This window comes from Seriola aureovittata, chromosome 3, assembly GCF_021018895.1.
Source record: "Seriola aureovittata isolate HTS-2021-v1 ecotype China chromosome 3, ASM2101889v1, whole genome shotgun sequence".
Classification (NCBI taxonomy): Eukaryota; Metazoa; Chordata; class Actinopteri; order Carangiformes; family Carangidae; genus Seriola; species Seriola aureovittata.
The window spans coordinates 28,717,270-28,737,695 of NC_079366.1; the positions used below are offsets into that span (position 1 = coordinate 28,717,270).

The following is a 20,426-nucleotide window of genomic DNA, read 5'->3' on the forward strand; positions in this document are numbered from 1 at the left end:
AGTGACATGTTTGACTTGAGAAGAAGTTACTATAAGTAAAGGTGTAAAGCAGATGTTCTAGGTGCACCTATACATGTGTGTATACCTCATTATAAATATTGAATGCAGTTTGTTTTTCTTCCACATCATAATATCGTGAAATAGCCGCGGTTACCCTGAGAAAGACAATGTGCAATACATCCACGTGAAAGCCTAATGAGAGGACTCTGAGAGTCGTGCAGCGCAGTAACAACATTATACAACCGTTTTGTCAAAGCTCATCACAGGTTGACTTCCTGACAGAAATTGATCTTTGTCCTACACTAAAAACAAAATTCAATGTAGCAATACAATTGAAATGTGATCAGTTACAGTCTGTCCATGTTTAGTTTATATTCCTCCCATTGTTTTGCAAAGCACGCCATTCTTTTAATTGGAATAAACTTAGTATTCCTGTTATGAAAAGTCAACCAACATTGAACACGAACTGCTTTGTGGGTAACAAATACATCCTCACTTAAAAAAAACACGTATGTAATTATGTTTCTATGGTGACACGTGAGATTACCTCCCAAAGGAGACATCTATTTCTTCCAATGGGAGTCAGGGGACTTAACTAACGCCTTCTAAGAGGAGGAAAACAAAATGCACTCACTCAGGGAAATGAAATCAGCACAAAGAAACAAAATGAAAGCTTTTTTTATTTCAAGTCTATGGAGTTCACATGGTAAATAAATGAACCAGGTATTGTGTTTCTTATCTTTGACTGGCAGCAGGAACAATTCAGAGCAGAGGGGTGGGACCCGTGAGAGGTCAGAGGTCATGTGGGGTCAAACCAGGTGCTGTGTGGTTTCAGGAAAGTCTTCGTAAAACTTTAAGAAGAGGAAATATTTAGTGTAAATATTGCCACTTCCATGCCACCATTAAAGCGTGAATGGGATAAAAAAAAAAAACACCCTGGTAGAGTTTTGATATTTTCGTTTATCACTCAGCACTCGGCTGAAGTTATTTCCTGCCGATTCATTAGAGACTCATTCATCTGTGATGCCGTTGTGCCCTCTAGTGTTAGAACGAGACGGAGACCTGTTTCCCAGTCGTCCCCTACACTCCGCTCTCTTTGGGCAGATCCAGCAGAGCAGAATATGGAGATTAGATTTAATTTAAAAAAATCGCCTCCAGCTCGTCACCCACTGAACTTTAAGATCTACATTCAGCAAACTGTGACAGTTTTTTAATATCCAAATTACGCAGGCCACCGATCAATGCTGAAGATAACTGCTGACTCTGACAAATTCAATATCCTCTCTTGTGATAGCAATCAACAACAAATGCACCACGATGACTGGGGGAAGACAGAATTGGAAAAACCACAACAATGGGACAAAGGGAGTTGTTTAAAAAAGAAAAAGTCAGTTGGCAGATTGAGTCGGGACAAAAATCAGGAGAAAATCCAGTGGAGTTTGCTGAAAACGTGGCACCAAGCCAAGCAGCTCAAGTGCCTACTCCTCTGGGGCTGCAGCAGAGCCAGTCCCGGGGAGACGTGAGTTATAATGCCACTAAATCAGTCTCACATCCAGCCGACTCCCCAGCTTCTTGTCTGTCATCCACGCACACACGCACGCACACACACACACACGCACACAAGCAATTAAAGCTGTGAGCATCTGCATGTGTTGTAGAGGAGAAAGAGCAGTGCCCTTACAGGAAAGCAGAGGATTAGACCTAAGTGTGTGTGTCTGTGTGTGTGTGTGTTGGGCTGATGATTAGGTGTAACAGCTCCTGAACAGAGAGGACAAGGGAAACATCTCATCAGATCACTGTCTGTCGCTGTGTGCAGCACAAAAAAAAAAACCTGAAAGGAGTACACAGTGCAGCAGTACAAGAATTCTGTCCAGGAGAGTTTGCCTGAGTTAAAATAGTGCACTAGATCAAAGGTGGTGTCAGTCAAGACTCCCAAGTTTAGAGGTTCCACCTTTTAATGCCAATTTACTGTAAGATAACAAGAGTCTTGCTAATTTCACTGTAATTATAGACCATTTAATTTATTTATTGTAAGTCAGCGTGTGCTGTAAGGAAACTTTATCAACTATACTGGGTTTAAATGCAACATAAATAAAGTGGGATCTGGAGTGTACGTTAGGTAGAGTGTGAGTGTACCACTGATCAGCAGGCTTTAAAAACTGCTTTTAAGACACTTCCTGTTAGTTTGTCAGATTTGTTGGAACTTTCAGAAATATGAGATTCCCCAGTTGTAATTACCACTAGACTAGAACTAATGTTTAATACTAGACTAGGAAATACTTATGAGCATGGCATTAATATTTTCTTCCATAGACGAATGAAAGCAAGAGCAGCTCCTTTTTAAAACTGTACAACTTTATTCACGACGTCCCGCAACAGATCAGCCAAACAGTAAAATTTCAAAGTTTTCATCAACAACCAAAAGACTTAGAAAAGGTTAAAAAGAGAACAACATGAGAAAAACAGTAAAAAAAAACCATTTGATCTCTCCATCTTGACGTAGTGTCCGTCTCTCCTGGCCATCTGTTTTCTCTCTCTTCTTCTCTTTCTGTCAAATTATCTTCCTTTCGGCCTCTGCTTCTCCTCACCGATGGCCAGGGGGTCCAATCAGCTGTCTCGTTGGCCCACTCCGGCATCCGCAATTTCACTTGATATTCTGTGGTTGGCTCTCGGGGGTTACCATGGCGGCGACATTGGCTGTGGGTTCTGGAGGTAGGACATCACAACTGCTGAGATGGACAGCCTGCAGACGACAGAAAAAAAACATCATGTCCAGTGTGCGATCATAGTTTCGAATCCGACGGCGCTTGACCATTTTTCCATCTTATTTTAATGAATTTCCTGTTCTGAAGTGCGTTTGGACATAAAGGTTACAGCTGTGTAATAATGCCATTTTATTGTATTTAAATAAGAATAAAAACAGAAACAGAGTTACTATAAACAGAGAATTATTCAGAGACAAAATTACGAGGCAGTCAAATCCTTTGATGACGTAGTGACACCGATGTGTTTTGTCATTACCAGGGTGCAGACGAACAGCACCGCTACCTGGGAATTACTTATTGTTTGCATTTGTTACAGTTTGTGAGCACCTTTCTTTGTGGAGTGTGACTTATTAAAATTACATTTTTTCCATTTATTGCCTATAAAGCAAAAACACACAGCAGTTCTCTTAATTATTCAATGACATATTTTGCTTACAGTTGAGCTGAGGATTGATTTGAACTCAAGTAAAGAATTTATCCGTGAGCCATACGAAGCCACTGTCGGGCAGGTTCACCTGATAACCTTGATGACATACCTGCGCTCCACGGCTCTTTCGTCCCGTGTAGCCAATCACCTTTGTTTAATAACACAGGGATACTTACATCACATCTTTGCTATTGATAAATGTCCTAAAACTGGCCTTGAACCAGCTTCAGCGCACATGAGGCCGGTGCATTAAGTTCAGCGTCTGACATTATTTGCTGAGCCAAACATTTTGTGTTACTAAAACTATGAGTGCATCAAGCTCGTCTTTAATACAACCTCATCTAGACAATGGACCAAAAGGTTTTTCCTCATTGCAAATCTGTCTGCGAGGCCTGGACAAGTGCCCCTCCTGTAGTACTCTTCTATAAGCAAATGGAAATGCACCAGTCTTGGAGGTCACACAGTTAAAAGCTTTTGGACATTAGAGCTGGCTCATCTGAAGTCCCAATGGCAGCTGCAAGCAAGGTCTAACCTACAGGTTTAAAACTGCATAATTCAAGACTTCAAATGTAAACACAAAGTGCCTTTATTAGCCCTTTTCCTCAGAGCTGAACTGTACAACACACAGACAGCGATACAGCAAACGTATGTGAAATAACTGATCTGATCAATCAATGTAATGAACTGTTTTCCAGTATTTTGCATTACATCAGACAAACCTATTAACAGAGATAAACTTCAATAACTCCTTTAAAACTCCAGTTAGTTTTACAGTTTTCGTTGATGCAGACACCATAGGTCTGTAAAAACGATAATATGACAAATTCTTCAAGATAAGATTCAAGTTAAAGTCTTAACTTCCTCTCGTCTCTTGGACACACCGCCTCTCTGAACGATACTGTTGGTAAATATGAGCATGCTATGCTTTGCAGTGTGCTGATGTTACAGGATAGCAGCATATATTAGTGTAAAAATGGTGCACAGGGAGGACACACATGTAGCATAGCTTGTATACAGAAACACGTATCATTGTACACTCACATGAAGCTGCTCATCATCTGCTTGGTGTCCTCTGAGCTTCTGGAGTTTGCAAAGCTTATGAAAGAGCAGTAGACGGCGATCCAGGCACACCACTTCAACTGAAACGCACACAACACACATGTTAGCTGCACAAGCTTGTGGCCGACTAGAAGGACCAAACTTAATATAATGGGACATTAGATGTTCTTCTAGTTACGGGACATTTCTTTGGAGACAGAGAGACAAACTGAATTATCAGTGGAGATAGATGAACACTTAGGAGATAGAAGAATCGATAAGTATATGATTACTTTCAATTTGGTGTTTGTATACTGGCAAGTACACAAAGATGCATAATTTGGGATATTACGTGTACACGATTCCCAAACATAGTAACAGCACTCCATGGAAAAAGCTACTCTGAAGGCAAAGGGTGGCCCTGAAACTCATTCGTATGCACCTGATATTCATACAGTGTTTATTTTGGTGTTCCCATTATTTTATACACACCCAGTAAAACATCCAGTGCATTTTTATTAGTGTGTGTGTCTGAGCAGCAAGAAAACCCCAAATCTGGCAGAGTGATTGCCAGTCTTTGCCTAACAAATTCAGAGATAGTTTTAGGAAATCATTTATGCAATAAAAAAAAAAAACAAACAAACAACATGTTACAACAACAACAAGTAAATTGTCAATTAAACAAATGATGTAGTATTGGACTGGGAGGCCACGCTACCCTGCTGCTGACCCCCCTTTGTTTTGTTTATTGTGCCCTTAGTGCTGAAAGTCAAAAGCTGCCCTTCATTTTTTCATCTAAAAAGGTGAGTTTACCTTTAATCTTCTAAATGGAACAATTGGGCTGGACCAAGGTCTACTATTCAGGGGCAACACTCATTTAGTGTGGACATACACACACAAAGACAAACACACACACAAACACACATACACAAAGGTAGGGGACAAGGGAGTCACAGAGGCTCAGTGTGAGGGCATGTGTACGTGTGCGTGTGTCTGTGTGTGTGTGTGTGTGTGTGTGTGTGTGTGTGTGTGTGTGTGTGTGTGTGTGTGTGTGTGTCCTTATGTCACCTTGAGCATCAGTCCACACATGCTGAAGATCATGCCGAGCAGGTTCATGTAGTCAGGCGTGGGGTCTTCCAGTGTGGGGTTGGTCTCTGTGCTGGGGGGCTTATATCTACAACACCACAAATGTATATTAACAAAACACACAATGTAACAAGCATTTCATTTTTTTTATATGAGATCTTGTGACTGTTAAACACCTCACCCTGTGTTTCTATTACAATATCTCATTACGCCCACATGCGATTCTTGAGCATCTCATTTAAAAGCCACAGGCATTAATCTGCTGCTATGACAGCTTCCGCTTTTCTGGGAAACCTTTCTACAAGATTTCTGAACCTGACTGCAGGGATGCGCTCACATTTAGCCACAAGAGCATTAATGAGGTGGACCACTGATGTTAAGCGAAACGGTCTGGCTCACAGTCAGCGTTTCAGTTCATCCCAAAGGTGTAGACCATTGAAGTTCCTCAACACCAAACTGGGAAGACAATTTCTGTATGGACGTGGCTTTGAGCACGGGGAAGTGTCACCTTAATACAGGGAAGGGCCTTAACCAAACCTGCTACAAAGTGGAAAGTAAACTTTTGTCTAAAATATCAGTGTATACTCAAGTAAGATTTCCCTTGACTGGAAGTAAACCATGATAAACAGCTCAGGGTCAAACATACATTAAGTTTGAATATGATTTGGTCATAAAATTTTACTGACTCAGCAGACTGAATGCAGTGGTCAAACTATACCAGACCACTAGTTAATTATTGTGGCCCTCAAGGAACGTGTTTCAGACAGTTGTCCCACAAAAAAACTCTACAAATCAGTGACTATAACCAATTGAATAGAAGCCCAAAGATAACTGACTGTCGTGAATGAGACAAGGGCAAACAGCAGTAGGCTAAAACACTATCCATCCGCCAAAACAGTACAGATCAAGTAAATACACCGACAGCCAACTGCATTTTAACTAATTATCACCATATAGTGTCTTTTCAATGGTGTATAACGTTAAATCTTAAAGCTGAATCAGCTAACCGCTAAGCCTTTCAGGCTATACCCATGATCAGGTTTGGTGGTTAGCTAGCTCTAAGCTTCCGTTAACCAAGCTTTCTGGCTAGCTAATTCCACAAAGTAACGCTCTATATACTGTATAACATACTCACCGTAATATTTTATTTTGTCTCCTCGGATCTGCCATATTGTTGGCGGACATGATATGCTACAATGTCCTCCTGCTGTGGATTATAATGAAGAACTTTAAACTCCGGTGTCCGAGAGACAGCTGACAGCTGACGGGCCTCTTCCTAAATGGAGACGAGGGGGGTAGTTATATCCGGTAAATTTCAAAATAAAAAAGCATACAGTAGTCCGCAAGCCAAGATGAAACAGGAAAAGTTTTTTGAACTTTTATTTTGACAGGAGTATTTTAACCCAGTGTGCATTGCGCGGACTAGCAAACATAATGGGCGAAATGAATGGAAGCCGGTGTTGATAGTTTCAAACTGGGGATAAATTTATTAGATTAATTACTATAATATTCTTTACACTCTATTATACTAGTTGTACCACGAATATCAACATGACATTCCCCTGAAATTTAACTCGTTTCAAGCAAGTTAACTAAGTAAGTAGCACCGTTAAACTAGATAACGTTTGTTACAACTTTATACGTTCGGCTGTTCAGTAAAACATGCTAGTTCTGTCTAAAAAAAGCTACCGTTGAAGCCAATAACTTGACCAAAATGTACATATCCCATAAACTTAAATAACTATATTATTTCCTTGTTAACTTCCACTTATTTACTTCAAGAAAGCTAATGAAATGTTTTTATGAGAAGTAGAAGAAGTGGGCTAATACAAACCTAGCTTGTAGTTAGTGTATTTACAGCTTGAAAAAGCAAAAAAGAGCATGCAACTGCACCACAATTAACTGTAACAACGGGAAGGATTTGGCTTACATGTTTGTGTCACGTTTTTGTTTTTACTCAGGTTATATCATGGCATTTCCTCAGCCCAGACCTCAGGCTCCTCAGCTTCCTCAGCATCTGCTCAGGACCATAGACTGTCAGCAAGGAGCTGTCAGGGCAGTTCGCTTTAACGGTAGGAAAGACTCAACAAGTGTATCGTCTTAATGTTGAGATTGTTGAGCTATGGGCACAAGTTGTTTACTTGTGATGAGAACTATGGTTTAAACTTATATCCAAGTTATAAAAAAAATGTATACTACAGTCTGACAGCAGTCTAGTTTAGTTATGGTAAATTAAAGGTAAAAGCATGCAAGCCCTGGTTTGATTAATTGATTAACTGATTAGTGATAGACTAAACCTGGTGCTCTTGGGGGGCCTGGGCAGTTGCTTGCTTTTTCCAGTAATCCAGCCTTGGTGTGAGACCTCCATGTGAGTCATCCACGAAACGCCATTATCTTACACTTGCCTCTGTCTCATGTCTCCCTGCATGGTCAGCTGATGGGAACTACCTGCTGTCCTGTGGCAGTGACAAATCCCTAAAGCTGTGGAGTGTGAGCAGAGGGACCCTGCTGAAGACATACAGTGGCCATGGATATGAAGTTCTGGATGCTGATGGGTGAGACAGTTGTCACAGCCTCCTCCACAGTGTGCCGGGAGAGTTATTTCAGTAATATGGCACCAAAATGGCAGAATAAATGTAAACTGTAAACACATGAAGAAAGAAGAAATGCTGAAACACTGTGCTGAATAGAAAGATACATGGATAGATTAGGTCCTTAATGTTGTTTCCACTGTTTATTTTGTCCAGCTCTTTGTAGATGGGTTTAAACTGTAGATACTGAACTATACAATACCTCATTAACACAACTCTGGGGCCCCTGGACGAGATAACAGTGTTTGTTTTTCCTCATTGGCTGCATCCACAGTTCCTTTGACAACAGCCAGCTTTGCACCTGCAGCTCTGACAAGACAGTGATCCTGTGGGACGTCGCCACAGGCCAGGTCACACGCAAACTCAGAGGTCATGCTGGGGTCAGTTCTGCTGTTTATAACTCTTGTGTTACCCTATTTCTGTCATTTCCATCTCATTTAAAAACTTCTTCAGGTTTATCTGTTGCAACTACATAGTTTCATGTCGCTTGTTCTTTTGTGTCTCCATACTTTATTTATTTTTTTTTTTTTATTCTTAACTCAAATGTTCTGTTCACAGAAAGTCAACTGTGTCCAGTTCAATGAGGAGGCAACTGTTATCTTGTCTGGTGAGTTCTCACTCAAGTAAAATGTATGTAAATACATGATTCAGTATGCATTGTGTTTCGTGTGAAATATCTTACCACATGAACATTGAATGTCTTTCTGAGTTTGTGCGTCTGTATTAATGTTAAATTATGACCAGCTCATCAGCACTAATACTGATCATTAACTGATTCTAATTGCATTAATATTTCCTCAGTAAAATGTGTATATATTATATATAATCGTGTTCTTGCCTCATTCAGGGTCCATAGATGGGACCGTCAGGTGCTGGGACACCAGATCCAGAAGATTCGAGCCCATCCAGGTTCTAGACGAGGCTCGGGACGGCATCAGCAGCCTGAAGGTGGTACAACATGAGCTGCTTACAGGGTGAGACAAGTTGACATGTTTTTTCCTGACTTTAGGATGAATTCATCATGAATTCACAAACTGCTTGTCTCCTGCTCATTCCGTCAAATTCAGGTTCTTAGACTTTGAAATTCAGTTCAAATTTTAGACTTAGACTTCATTTTAATTTTGTACTGACACACAATATTCTCTGTTTAGATCTGTGGACGGCAGAGTGAGGCGCTATGACCTGCGGATGGGACAGCTGCATGTGGACTTCATCAGCAGTCAGTAAATGTTTTCATAAGATCTCTTCAACTATTACTACTATTACTATCATACCATTTGACTATTAATTATCAATCCTCCTTCTACTGAACACAATAACAGTGTTTACCGATATAAAGGACTGAAAGTTACTTTGTCTGCTCTTGAATTGACTTTTATCAACTTCTTTTTATTACCATCGAAATACACCAACACCAATAACCCTGAAATGTTGATATATCACAAAGTAAAAACAATTACAGACTTTGAGATGGTTAAAAGCATTTCCCTTTAACTTGTGTGTGTTGCAGGTCCCATCACCTGTGTGTGTTTCAGTCAAGACAGTCAGTGCACTCTGAGCTCCAGTTTGGATTCAACAGTCCGACTCCTGGATAAGAGCACAGGGGAGATGCTAGGAGAGTGAGTGCTCATTTAAAATTGCAAAATTTGAACACCAATGTGGCAGCTTGTTCCATATTTATCTCTGTAAACCAGCTCAGCTCACTGTTTAGCAAAAGCTTATGACAGACTGACTTCAGCACCACCAACTAAAACACCTCAGATCTGAGTCAACACCACTGACCCAGCTGCAATCAAAAGTTACAGTGAAAATTACACCATTCATAAAGGTAGTATTTATTGATTGTAAATGTCTGTTATTTTGTCCTGATGCTCTGCTTTGTTTGTTTTACTCAGGTATACAGGACATAAGATGAAGGGCTACAAGCTGGACTGCTGTCTGTCCAGTAAAGACACGCATGTCCTGAGCTGCTCAGAGGACGGACACGTCTACTGCTGGGACCTGGTGGAGGTAAGCATGCAGTTAAATGTGTTTCCAAAGTGTAATTAACATAACAGGTGTAATAGTTTCATAGAATGCAGGTAAGACAGATTTACAGGCGAAAGGGGGGAGCAGTCAGTACAAACCAACAGTACTTTTTCCAGCTGAAGAGCAGCCTGTCACCTTTGTATGACCTGTTTTTGATTTTATGATAGAATAGCATGTGAATGTGATAATGCACTTGGACGTCCAGGAAGTTTATCACCGACTCATGAATGCATAATCTTTTTACTAAGAGCTATCTATCCACTAAATGTGATCCAAATATGGTCGAACGTTATATAAAGAGCAGTAACAGAAAGCAAACTGAAATCATACTGTTCAACTCTAATGTTCCGGTGACTTCCAGGGGTCTTTGTCCTTGAAGCTGCCAGTGGGAAAAGCTGTTGTCCAGTCGCTGTCCTTCCACCCGACAGAGACCTGCCTCCTCACTGCCATGGAGGGGCGTGTCCAGGTGTGGGGGGCGGAGCCAGAGGAGACAGAGGAGGACGCGATGGCCACATAGAGAGAGTGAAAGCAGTCAAAAGCAGACAGCGTCTACACACTGAGAGGACTGTTTTCTCTTATTCCAGCAACAAACAGTCTGTAAACATCACAACTTTAAAACCTGATAAACCTTATGGTGGCATGAAATTTAGTTTCAAATCTAGTTTTTATGAAGCAAATGCTGGCACAAATAATATTAAGATTAAAAGGCTGATGCTGAACTTTGGCTCACAGACCTGCAGAGAATATGTTTCTGGATGTGAATCTAATTTTTTTTTTTTTAATTTCAGTTCATGAGTGAATCTTAAGAGTTAGCTAAAGGATCTGTGACTTTTGTACGTGTGCGAAACATTGATATATTTTTATACAAAACCTTGAATAAACACTTTGTTGTGTAAATTACACTAAATTGTGTCATTTCAATTTCTACACCAATGAAATTCCCACAAACAGTGATTATTTCTGTACAAGTTTATCTTTATTAGGAACTGTACACACAATGAACACAGAGATGAGCACATTACAAAATAAATTAATCTGCATGACAAAACAATGACATCAAATAAATAAATAACTTATCTTACATAAATACCTTTTTTTTTTAAACTGGATGGACCTTTTGACGAAGAAGTCTGAATTGTAAAGAGCTTCATTCGGCTTGCGTGGTGTATCTACGCAGCTTCGTACATATATGTTTTATTGTTAACCCCCAAAAATTGCACTGAAGATTTTTAAATAAATACATGTCAGCTTATTTACAAAAAATAGTCAAGTAGTTGTTTTTTTAGTTGAATCATGTCTCTGTTCTGCCCTTTTTTACACCACTTTGTCAGAAAGTTAGTTCAGCTGACGTAGGCAATGCTTTCATTTATAAAAAAAAAAAAAAGTATTTACATCTAAAGAGCACATTTCTGATTCTGTATATTCAGATGAAAACCCCTTCACTAGAATGCTGACTGTTCATGAAGTAAGAAAAGCAGCCAGATTTTTTTTTTGTCTTTAGCTTGACTGCTATCAGAATAGTTTTTTAAAGCTTGCATGAGCCACAAGTAATAAAATTGTAATCCTGTTGAGGCCCATGAGATCACCAACAAAACTGGATTGATGAGGTTTTCACCCAAAAGTGACAGAGAAGTTCTTACTCACTGATTTTGACATAGATAACTTCATAAGAAAAGGTTTCAGCTTCCTCAGTGGTATGTCATGTCGGACTTATAAACTCTTCATTTACAGACATTACGAGAGAACCTGCCAGCAAACTATACTCCGCCCGCACCTTATTACCTCCCCCTTCACCCATGTACATGCAGCCCTCTTCCCTCTCAACTGCCCCCTTCACCCATCTACGCTCAGCCATCTAGCCCACACAGCTGCAGCCCGCTGCCGACAGCTTCTCCACCTTGTGCCAGCGGTGCGAGTTATCGAGGAAGGCCATGTCCTCGTGGTGGGTGGGCCTGCAGCAGGGCGCGTTGTGCCACAGCTCCCCGGGCGCCGGGTGTGGGAGCACCCCACTGACCAGCAGGTTAGTGAGGGTGAGGTCGTGGTTGGACAGAACCCGGGGACACTTCCCGCCGCAGTACTTGAAGAGGACAGTCTCGTCCGAGTCGTAGCCCAGCCCCAGGTCTCGAACCTGCAGCAGGATGGAGCGCAGGCCGCATGGGGACTCAGTCGTCGAGCGGCGTGACCGGACTGGGATCGGGATGCTGGGATGGGGTGATGGCCCGACTCCAGAAGCTTCTGTTTGGCTGTCCTCATCAGCTGGATATCTGCTTCTTTTGTCCTCATTTGGAGACGTGTGTGGAGATGCTGTTTCTCGTTTCTGATCTAGAAAAGGCAGAAAGAGTTATGCATATATCTGATGTACAAAAACAATTAAAAAAAATACTCTTAACTGACAGCAAAGGGCAACTAATTTCAATAACTAAAAATGTATAACTAAAAATGTATAACTTCTGAGAGGCAGAAAATCAAAGTTTAAAGTAATAAACATCCAAGACTGGACACAATATTTAACACATTAGTCTCAATACAAGCAAAAATTAGATTTTAAACAAAAGGTCATAGGTCACAACCTTCACTTACCGATCAGTGATCTCAGCCAGTGGCCTTCTCCCCTCTGGACACAAAACAGAATCACAGCCAGCTTCAGTAGGGACCTCATCGCTAGAGTCTGCTCTTCGTCGGTGCCGCCGTTGCTCAAAAATGAACCAGACACGTTTGTGTTTGTATGTCTGCGAGTATCTGCGGGTGCGAGTGATGCTGAAGATGCAGACGAGTCACGACCTCCAATATATAGCCCTCGGAGATTAAGGGGGGGGGGGTGAAGGGATGAGACGAGGTGTAGGGGGGAGACAGACACTAACCCGTTACTTGCCAACAGACTATCCCACTCACCTGAGCCTGACAGGGAGCGTAGGAGGGCAGGCGGGCGCTTGACCCAGAATTTGTCCTGTTGGGATTATCTAATTGGTGTAAATCACCGGTTTATTGTTGAGTTTCTCCCAGATGTTTTTCCAGAGGATGTTGGCCCCTGGCAATATGGATTCCCAGAGTTTCGAGGTTTCTTAAATGCTGTGAAGGAGAGGACAATGATGTCACTTTGATGATGCTGAGAAGTATGTGCGATAAATGAATCAGTAGATAGGCAGCTGTGGGAAGACGGGTTATCAATGCGTGAGGAAACGTAAAGAAAGAGGTGCAGTGAAAGTTTAAAAAAAAAAAAAAGGCAGGATGAGTCATTGTGGAATGTCTTAAAATAGGCCCCTGTAATATGTGTAACGTTACTGCCGAGGAGTGATACAAGAAAACAAAACAAAAAAAACTTTAAAAGGTCAAACACCGAAGAAGAAGAAAGGGCCTGTTTCAGCAGACATTCCACAATGGGTGACTCGTCTCGAGCTACTCCATAAATTGAGGGATTTCATCAGCAACGTGCGGCTGACATGTAGAATATGTAGAATATGCATTATGTAACGGTTTAGGGCCCTAACAGACAGACAGCCAGTGGAATTTGGAGTTTGCGAGAAAGTGCATATTTGGACTGTGTTTCTGCCATCCAGGTGCAGGTCAGACACCTCAGTGCGCCTTATTTAGCAGCTGGTGTTGTTCAGGCTGAGACAATGAAATGGACACGAATGTGTGAGCTCCTAAAACATTTGAAATCCATTCTGGCCCCCCTATGTATAGACTATTTTCCACACAAACACACCGGGACACTTGCCATTGTTAATTATTAGTAGCACCTTCAAATGCGTGAAAATGCCGTATGACATTGGAAAAAGTTTCTGTCCTGTGAAAACTTCACACCAGGCAATGAAGAGCGTTCAGTCCACAAGGTATTTAAATGTGTTTGGAAAACACTGGTGTGAATGTTGGTGTTCACGAAAGACAAAGGAGGAAACAAGGACTGCAACAATGTATTATCCTTATTATTTTACAGTTTTTGTAAGTGAGATTTTAAACAATAATATTGAGAGCGAACAATTATTTTAGCAGATAACTGAGTCACAGTTAGGAGGTCCATAGGAGGACGTGTTCAGGTGAAAGCCACCATCCAGAATTTCCTTCCATGGGATGAACCACGGTTTACGATGAGACCAGAACACTGGAGACTACTGGTTCAACTCCCGGCCAGCCGGTGAACCGTCAAAACATCTGTAAAGTTTTCTAGCAGTTCCGTCATTGTCTTCACCAACTCCGTCAGTGTTTTTACTAGCTCCTTCGTGTCTATACCGTCTCTGTCACTGTCATTCCTGTGACTGTGGTCCTAGTTGATAAATCCAAGGCTGGATTTGTGTCCCAGTCCCACCTTGGAGCCACTACTGGTCTGGCTTTCCTGAGACTCAGACTTCCTTGACTCCTCCATGTGTAAGTAACTTCATGGCTACATAATAACCCTAACCCTTACATGTTTGTTTTCATTAGCGAGTGGTACAGTACACATGATAACGTTAGCTAGCTTGCTCTTCCCCATATTGTAACTGTGTTGAGCAAATGTTGCTATCGCTAGCTGGCTAACTGTCAGCATTTTCGTGTAGCATATCACAGCAATGCTAGCGTAGGATAACGATAAGCATGACTATGCCTGATTGAAGATTTCCATCAAAACAATTCAGATTCATTTGTGCCAGAGGGGTTTTCCTTAGCTCTGATTCTTTCCTAAATTGAAGTCTGTTTTAATTGGATTTCCTATTAAATAATTTCAGACAGGTTTCAGTTACAGTATGTGGCTTAAACAAACAGCAAACACACTGTTTTTCAGACTCACTCAGTCACTCAAACTTTTCTTGATGCTAGTCTTCTCAACACTTACTTATATTGTACATATTTGTATTATATTTATACTTTTTCACATTTTTATTACAAATATTTTATTGCAATTTTTTCTATTTATATTTATGCTATCTGACCTGCAGCGCTTGCTTTTGCTTGATCTTTTTTTATATTTCTTCTATGTTTATTGTTGTACACCAAAACACCAAAGCAAATTCCTCAGATATGAAAATGTACTTCAAATTCAAATACTTTGTACAGGGACAGCGCACAATGATGAATATCCCTGAAAATTTGCCAGAGTTAGCCAAGAAGCGAATTTGTCCCTCAAATTAAATTTAAAAAATATCAATAAAAGAAACTATTTTTAAGATGAATACAAGCATGTGGAACATGAACGTGGGTAAACAAAGGAATAAAGGCTAAAGATAAGAGAGTCAAACAGTTCGTTTATCATGAAATATACATTACAACCCAGGCAATAAATACAGTAATCAAAACAAAGAACATTACTTTCACTGGGTTTTCTTAATGCCTGACTCCTGGTTTCACTTAGTTATATATAGACAAGGGGAGTGTGTCCAATGAGATTTTAAGTTTATTTATTGCTCTTAAACAGCCTCATTTCTCATGTATTATAGCTCTGTTGATATGAATTAGAAAGGAATCATCTCTAGATCTTGAACTAATACGCTTCCACGAAATTTACTGCCAGGAATTTCAATAATTCTTTCAGGGATAAGTTTTACAGGGACTGCACTAAATTACTTATTCAAATGAAAAATGACCATGTATTTTTAAGCGAGCTCTTCCTCAGTAAAAGCCCAGTCCACTCAATTAGTCGGATTCTAATTTGAGCAGATTTTGGTGTTAATTCACGTATTATTATTTCATTCCTACAAAACACTATTTATGTATTATACAGTGCATTCGGAAAGTATTCAGACCCCTTTTTTCATGTTTTCTTATGTTGCAGCCTTATGCTAATATTTTTATAATTTTATTTTCCCTCATCAATCTACAGTCAATACCCCATGATGACAAAGTGAAAGCAGAATTAGCAGAATTTCATGTAAACACTGCACCAGCTGAAGTCAAAACTACACCTGGACAAAACTATGTTTGGGGATAAAAGTTGATTCATTCTTGACCATAGGAACATTGTGCGTTACAAAATTACTACAAAATTTTTTTAGGTTTTTCAGAGCTTTTAGCCCCAATCCATGGTCTTCATTGTCTAACTTGAACCAGCTGAGGTATCATTGTATGATCATAGAGCAACCCTCCCTCCATTTATGACCACCTGATATCATGTAGGTGACATTCACCCACCCAGTGAGACCTGAACCAGTTCATTTGCTGCACCAACTTTCGCAAAGTGAAATAAAGGGAATGTGTGTAAAGCTCGTCTTTATGGCAATGAGCAAGATCACGTGTCAGATTCAAGACTTAACACTGAACCACTCTAGGTGGACCGCTGGACCTGGTGGTCCTTTTGTAGAAATCACTAAATGCAGGAAACACACAGGAAAGCTGACTGAAGAGCTGTGTAGGTGGTAATACACTAAACCCAACTTTGATTACTGTACTGTACAGTATATCGGACGGCTTCCTGGTGCCACTGCATATAACCTCTCTCTTTTCTGCACATTTTGTGAATATAAGTTCGTTGTCGGCCTGCACAGAGGTCCGCTTAACTCAGCTCTCCTCAGGCAATCGAATCCCTTCTCACGGAAAGCTTGCATTTCCCGGTAATTTGCACCGAAAACAAGCGCATGAAAGGGCAAAGGGCCTGACACATTCCTTCCACCTCTCCAAGAGACAGGAGGAATGAGGGCCAAGTGAGAGATGAAAAGACGGGGGGGGGGGGGGGCAGAGGAGGTGGCGGGAGAAATACAGTGGAGATAGAGCGATCCCTTTGGATTACAGCCTGCAGAACCAGTCTGGAATTCAGCCTTGTCAGAAGACAGGAATGGAAGGAACGTGGCATCAATATCTGCAAAAGAAGAAAAAAAGAAAAGAGACAAAATGTTGATATAGCGGTCAACCTGGCCAGATCCAAACACACTGCCCGACACTTTTCCATAACTAGGTACACATCAGTTGAAAAAGTGACGACCTATTCTGATACAATTATTCACATCACAAGCTTGAAACAAAGCAGGTACCTTTAGATGTAAGTTTCATCCTCCACTTTATACTGTTAACAGAGAGTTTAGATTGCTTAAGTACATGTTTGTCTATTTTAGCAAGTTAAAATGTATATGTATGATTTTGAATAAATTCCAACCTATGAAAACTGACCAGTATGACCAGTCATCTACTGGTGGCCACTGCAGCTCCATTCAACAATATTCCCAGGCCCCAGGTTTTTTGTAGCAGCGACCTGGGCCGTTGACGGTTTCCTTCACAAACGTCAGAATCATCTGGACTCTAGTCTACAAGGCTTCATAGATCTGTAAGCGTAGAATCTCTCCTTCAAGCGCTCTGTCTCCTCTGCATTACTGCACGCTCAGTAATAAATTAATAAATAAATCATCTACTTTTAAGGGCTGAGACATATCATGAACCGACCATGACAATTAAAATGAAATAATAACTGTGCTCTCCTATGGATTTTAGCTTATGACTAATTCATTAAAAGTTATATCTCATGTTTAGACCCGCTGCTCCTAATCACATAACATCCATTTAAAAGAAAACCTTATTATGCAGCCTGTAAGGATTTTTTTCTTTTCTGTTGAAGTACTTGATGAGAAGATGTATAAGTTTAGTAGTAGCTACTGTTGAGCCCAGCACAGTTTGACAGACTGCTAAAGCTCAGGTATGACTGCAGACTGGGCTAAATGTAGCCTGAGTTAATGCCAAGACTGATACGGAGAGGTAAAAATAGAGCGGGGGGGGGGGGGGGGGGGGGGGGGGTTAAGTATGGAGAAACTGCAAGATTTAAAGGTTAAAATATACCGGTTTTCACTGTTTATGAAAATTAGCGAAAGAATATTTTATTCTTGAGACAAACTAAGGTTTATGAAAGAAAAACCCACAGAAATAGTGATATCTGTCCAACGTGATGATTTTTAACAGAAATGTTTTCAACTGAAGCGACAGATAAAACTATTATTACACTGTATTTACATGTGCTTCTGATCAGTGTTACTGTAAGCTCTGCAGCGGCGTCAACAAGATAAACCTGAAGCATTTGTTCCCCATGATGAATTAAGGTTTTATCACTCCAACAGCCATGTAGGAAAACAGGAAGTGATTACAAGACATTACATGTTACATTAACACTGTATGAATACTGATTGGTATGAGGTCTGCTGTGCATTCCTAGGTGAGCTGGTCAGACAGTCAGTCCATATAGGGCTCGTCTGAGCCGAGCCGGGCGGGAATGTGGGGAGCAGCCTTCCTGTAACTGGAAATATTCAGAGAGGATTTAGCCTTGGAATCTGAAGCTCGCACAGAGCTGCTCCTGTTTACGCTGTAAATCCACTGGTCAGAGCTGAGACACTCCAGCGTGTGTGATCACGGCCAAAGAATCCCGCAGGTTTTTAACTCTGACAACACACACCCCTCCTCTGCTTGAGGATTGTGCAAGTCAGTGACATCAGCTGCAGGCACCTGGACCACGTCATCCACGCCACCACGCCAACTGCCAGTGGACCCCTCCATAAGCGTTCATCACCATTATGCAATAAACATTCTGACACCACCAAACAATGTACGAAATCTAAACTTTTTTTTTTATTATTCCAAATGTTCACATTAAAAGGATTTTCAAAAAAAATGTAAAGTATAAATAATAGAATAAAAACCAAACTAAATAACTTAAATCTTGGCACATTGTTAATAATCCTTTGCTCGTCAACACTTAAAGCACCTTCAGGGAGGGATATTAGAGTGCTTAGAGTTTAGATGCACATTGAGGAGCTGCTTGAAAAACAAGACAGTTATATAGACAAAAAGTCAGTTGAGTTTAATTTAATTATCTTTAAATAAAAAAATATATATCTTGCATGTATGTGCAGCTTTCCTGGAAATAGCAGCTGCTCACTTGTCATTGCAAATCATTTTAGAGATGTTTCCTATGGACACTGAATAAAAGCCATTCAGACACAAATTGAATTGAATTGAATTGATCCACAGGTTTTATTTAAACAAACACCATCCTTCCACAGTTATATTTTTATAGTGCAAGCAGAAAACCTTGTGCAAAAATATTTTTCTTTCATTAAATGACAAACATTATGTAAGTAATGGCTTCAGAAAAATAAATCACATCTCAAAACAGAAAAGACTATGAATGAAGCTCAGTTGGCAGTTTGTTTTTTTAGGTTCCTGTCAACCAAACCAAACAGCCCACATGTCCAAAACTTTGACTTGACAGAGACGGAAATCTTTATGTGACACATGATTTCCAACAACAAAGTTGTAAATGATAATATATTAGAAGTGCTCTTATCGAGTATCTGCTGTCCTTATAATACTGGTGTGAACTCCTTCATGAAACTCTACACAGTTAAAGGTGTAGTGAGGGCATTAGTGAGTCCATGTGTGTCCACAGCAGGGCTGCACAGCAAGGACGTATCCTGCAGGAGGGACACCAACTCAACAGGTGTAGGTGGGTCAGTCTTTTTCTCTTTTTCAGACCCTCTGTTTGATTCAGGCTTCTGGCGCTTTTTGCAGATCACTCTCTTTGTGTCACTGTAACCGCTTAACCTGGAAGCAAGGGATCTTTTGGGATTAGGTTTCCTCTGTTTCCTCCTCTCCGGGTCGTGGACAACACTGTGACGCTGGAGGCTCTGCCTCATGGCGAAGGTTTTCCCGCAGCCTGCGTGTGTGCAGGCGAAGGGCTGCAGCTCCTCGTGGAAGGAGCTGATGTGACTCTGCAGGTTGAAGGTCGTGGTGAATGACCTGTCACATCCGTCCCTGGGGCACTTGAAAACAACCCGCGTCTCAGAGTGGACGTGCTGATGCTGCTGCAGGAACCAAGAGTCCCTGAACACCTTGCTGCACTGGTCACACTTCAGGATGCGCCTGTGCTGCTCCTTCCTGTGCTTCAGGTGCTCAGTCCACGTCTTTCCTGTGAAGGTGCAGCCCTCCTCCTTGCAGGGGTAACCTCTGTGCACCTTCTCATGTCGCTTCAGCTTGCTGGGGAAAGCGAATCTCATCTGGCAGCCTTCATAAGTGCACTGATAAGGGGGCAGCTGTGTGTGCTGCTCACACATGTGAGCCTTTAGCTGCTTGTGCTTCCTGAACTCGAGCCCACAGCCCTCAAACTTACACACATACTTCTTCTGCTCCTGGGAGTGAGCGCGGTTGATGTGTCTGGTCCGGTTTGTGTTTGTGGTGAAGGCCTCAGCACAGTCGTCCACGGTGCAGGTAAAAGGCTTCACACCGCTGTGGCTGAGGTCATGTCTTGCCAGGTGATAGGGGCTGCAGAAGGACTTGCTGCAGCCGTCGTGCTCACACTTGTACGGCTTCACCCCCGTGTGTTTACACAAGTGAGCGTCCAGTTTCCACTGTTTGTTATAAGCCGCCGAGCAGTCGGTAAACGAGCAGATGAAACGTTTATACAGTTCCGGTTTAGTTTCCATTTCTGCGGCATTGAAATAAATATAAAAGCTATTATTGAAAATGCTTCGCTCTAGTCTGAGCTCCGACCACGTTTTCTGTCCTTACACCGGTACTTCCTGTAATCGTGACGCAATTTCCGAAACA

At 41.2% G+C, this 20,426-nt stretch overlaps 4 protein-coding genes across 4 annotated transcripts; 1 reads left to right on the forward strand and 3 right to left on the reverse strand.

The window, feature by feature from the left end:
* Positions 1 to 2,334: 2,334 nt before the first annotated feature.
* Positions 2,335 to 6,611, reverse strand: wdr83os (WD repeat domain 83 opposite strand). Its single transcript, XM_056368502.1, has 4 exons — positions 6,452 to 6,611; positions 5,299 to 5,404; positions 4,234 to 4,331; positions 2,335 to 2,743 (listed from the first exon to the last, which is right to left on the reverse strand). The coding sequence occupies exons 1-4, from the start codon at positions 6,499 to 6,501 to the stop codon at positions 2,677 to 2,679; spliced, it is 321 nt and encodes a 106-aa protein (XP_056224477.1). The 5' UTR covers positions 6,502 to 6,611; the 3' UTR covers positions 2,335 to 2,676.
* A 133-nt stretch (positions 6,612 to 6,744) lies between these two features.
* Positions 6,745 to 11,066, forward strand: wdr83 (WD repeat domain containing 83). The gene is made up of 10 exons (XM_056372022.1): positions 6,745 to 6,912; positions 7,278 to 7,388; positions 7,751 to 7,871; positions 8,182 to 8,287; positions 8,466 to 8,514; positions 8,755 to 8,881; positions 9,059 to 9,126; positions 9,418 to 9,526; positions 9,803 to 9,917; positions 10,297 to 11,066. Exons 2-10 carry the CDS (start codon positions 7,286 to 7,288, stop codon positions 10,450 to 10,452), a joined length of 954 nt encoding a protein of 317 aa, XP_056227997.1. The 5' UTR covers positions 6,745 to 6,912; positions 7,278 to 7,285; the 3' UTR covers positions 10,453 to 11,066.
* Positions 11,067 to 11,790: 724 nt separating this feature from the next.
* Positions 11,791 to 12,594, reverse strand: LOC130163722 (persephin). The gene is made up of 2 exons (XM_056368076.1): positions 12,516 to 12,594; positions 11,791 to 12,257 (listed from the first exon to the last, which is right to left on the reverse strand). Exons 1-2 carry the CDS (start codon positions 12,592 to 12,594, stop codon positions 11,791 to 11,793), a joined length of 546 nt encoding a protein of 181 aa, XP_056224051.1.
* Positions 12,595 to 18,825: 6,231 nt separating this feature from the next.
* Positions 18,826 to 20,413, reverse strand: gtf3aa (general transcription factor IIIAa). Its single transcript, XM_056371129.1, has one exon. It carries the CDS (start codon positions 20,300 to 20,302, stop codon positions 19,217 to 19,219), a length of 1,086 nt encoding a protein of 361 aa, XP_056227104.1. The 5' UTR covers positions 20,303 to 20,413; the 3' UTR covers positions 18,826 to 19,216.
* Between the last annotated feature and the right edge of the window lie 13 nt (positions 20,414 to 20,426).

What these genes read in the sequence shown, in the direction of transcription:
- LOC130163722 (XM_056368076.1), bottom strand. Translation starts at nt 12,594, where the DNA reads ATGAGGTCCCTACTGAAGCTGGCTGTGATTCTGTTTTGTGTCCAGAGG. An exon ending in CTGGCTGAGATCACTGATCG is followed by an intron (nt 12,258 to 12,515) that starts GTAAGTGAAGGT and finishes TGCCTTTTCTAG; the next exon opens with ATCAGAAACGAGAAACAGCA.
- gtf3aa (XM_056371129.1), bottom strand. Translation starts at nt 20,302, where the DNA reads ATGGAAACTAAACCGGAACTGTATAAACGTTTCATCTGCTCGTTTACC.
- wdr83os (XM_056368502.1), bottom strand. Translation starts at nt 6,501, where the DNA reads ATGTCCGCCAACAATATGGCAGATCCGAGGAGACAAAATAAAATATTA. An exon ending in AGACAAAATAAAATATTACG is followed by an intron (nt 5,405 to 6,451) that starts GTGAGTATGTTA and finishes GTGGTGTTGTAG; the next exon opens with ATATAAGCCCCCCAGCACAG. An exon ending in TGTGTGGACTGATGCTCAAG is followed by an intron (nt 4,332 to 5,298) that starts GTGACATAAGGA and finishes TGTGCGTTTCAG; the next exon opens with TTGAAGTGGTGTGCCTGGAT.
- wdr83 (XM_056372022.1), top strand. Translation starts at nt 7,286, where the DNA reads ATGGCATTTCCTCAGCCCAGACCTCAGGCTCCTCAGCTTCCTCAGCAT. An exon ending in GAAGTTCTGGATGCTGATGG is followed by an intron (nt 7,872 to 8,181) that starts GTGAGACAGTTG and finishes CTGCATCCACAG; the next exon opens with TTCCTTTGACAACAGCCAGC. An exon ending in AACTCAGAGGTCATGCTGGG is followed by an intron (nt 8,288 to 8,465) that starts GTCAGTTCTGCT and finishes TTCTGTTCACAG; the next exon opens with AAAGTCAACTGTGTCCAGTT.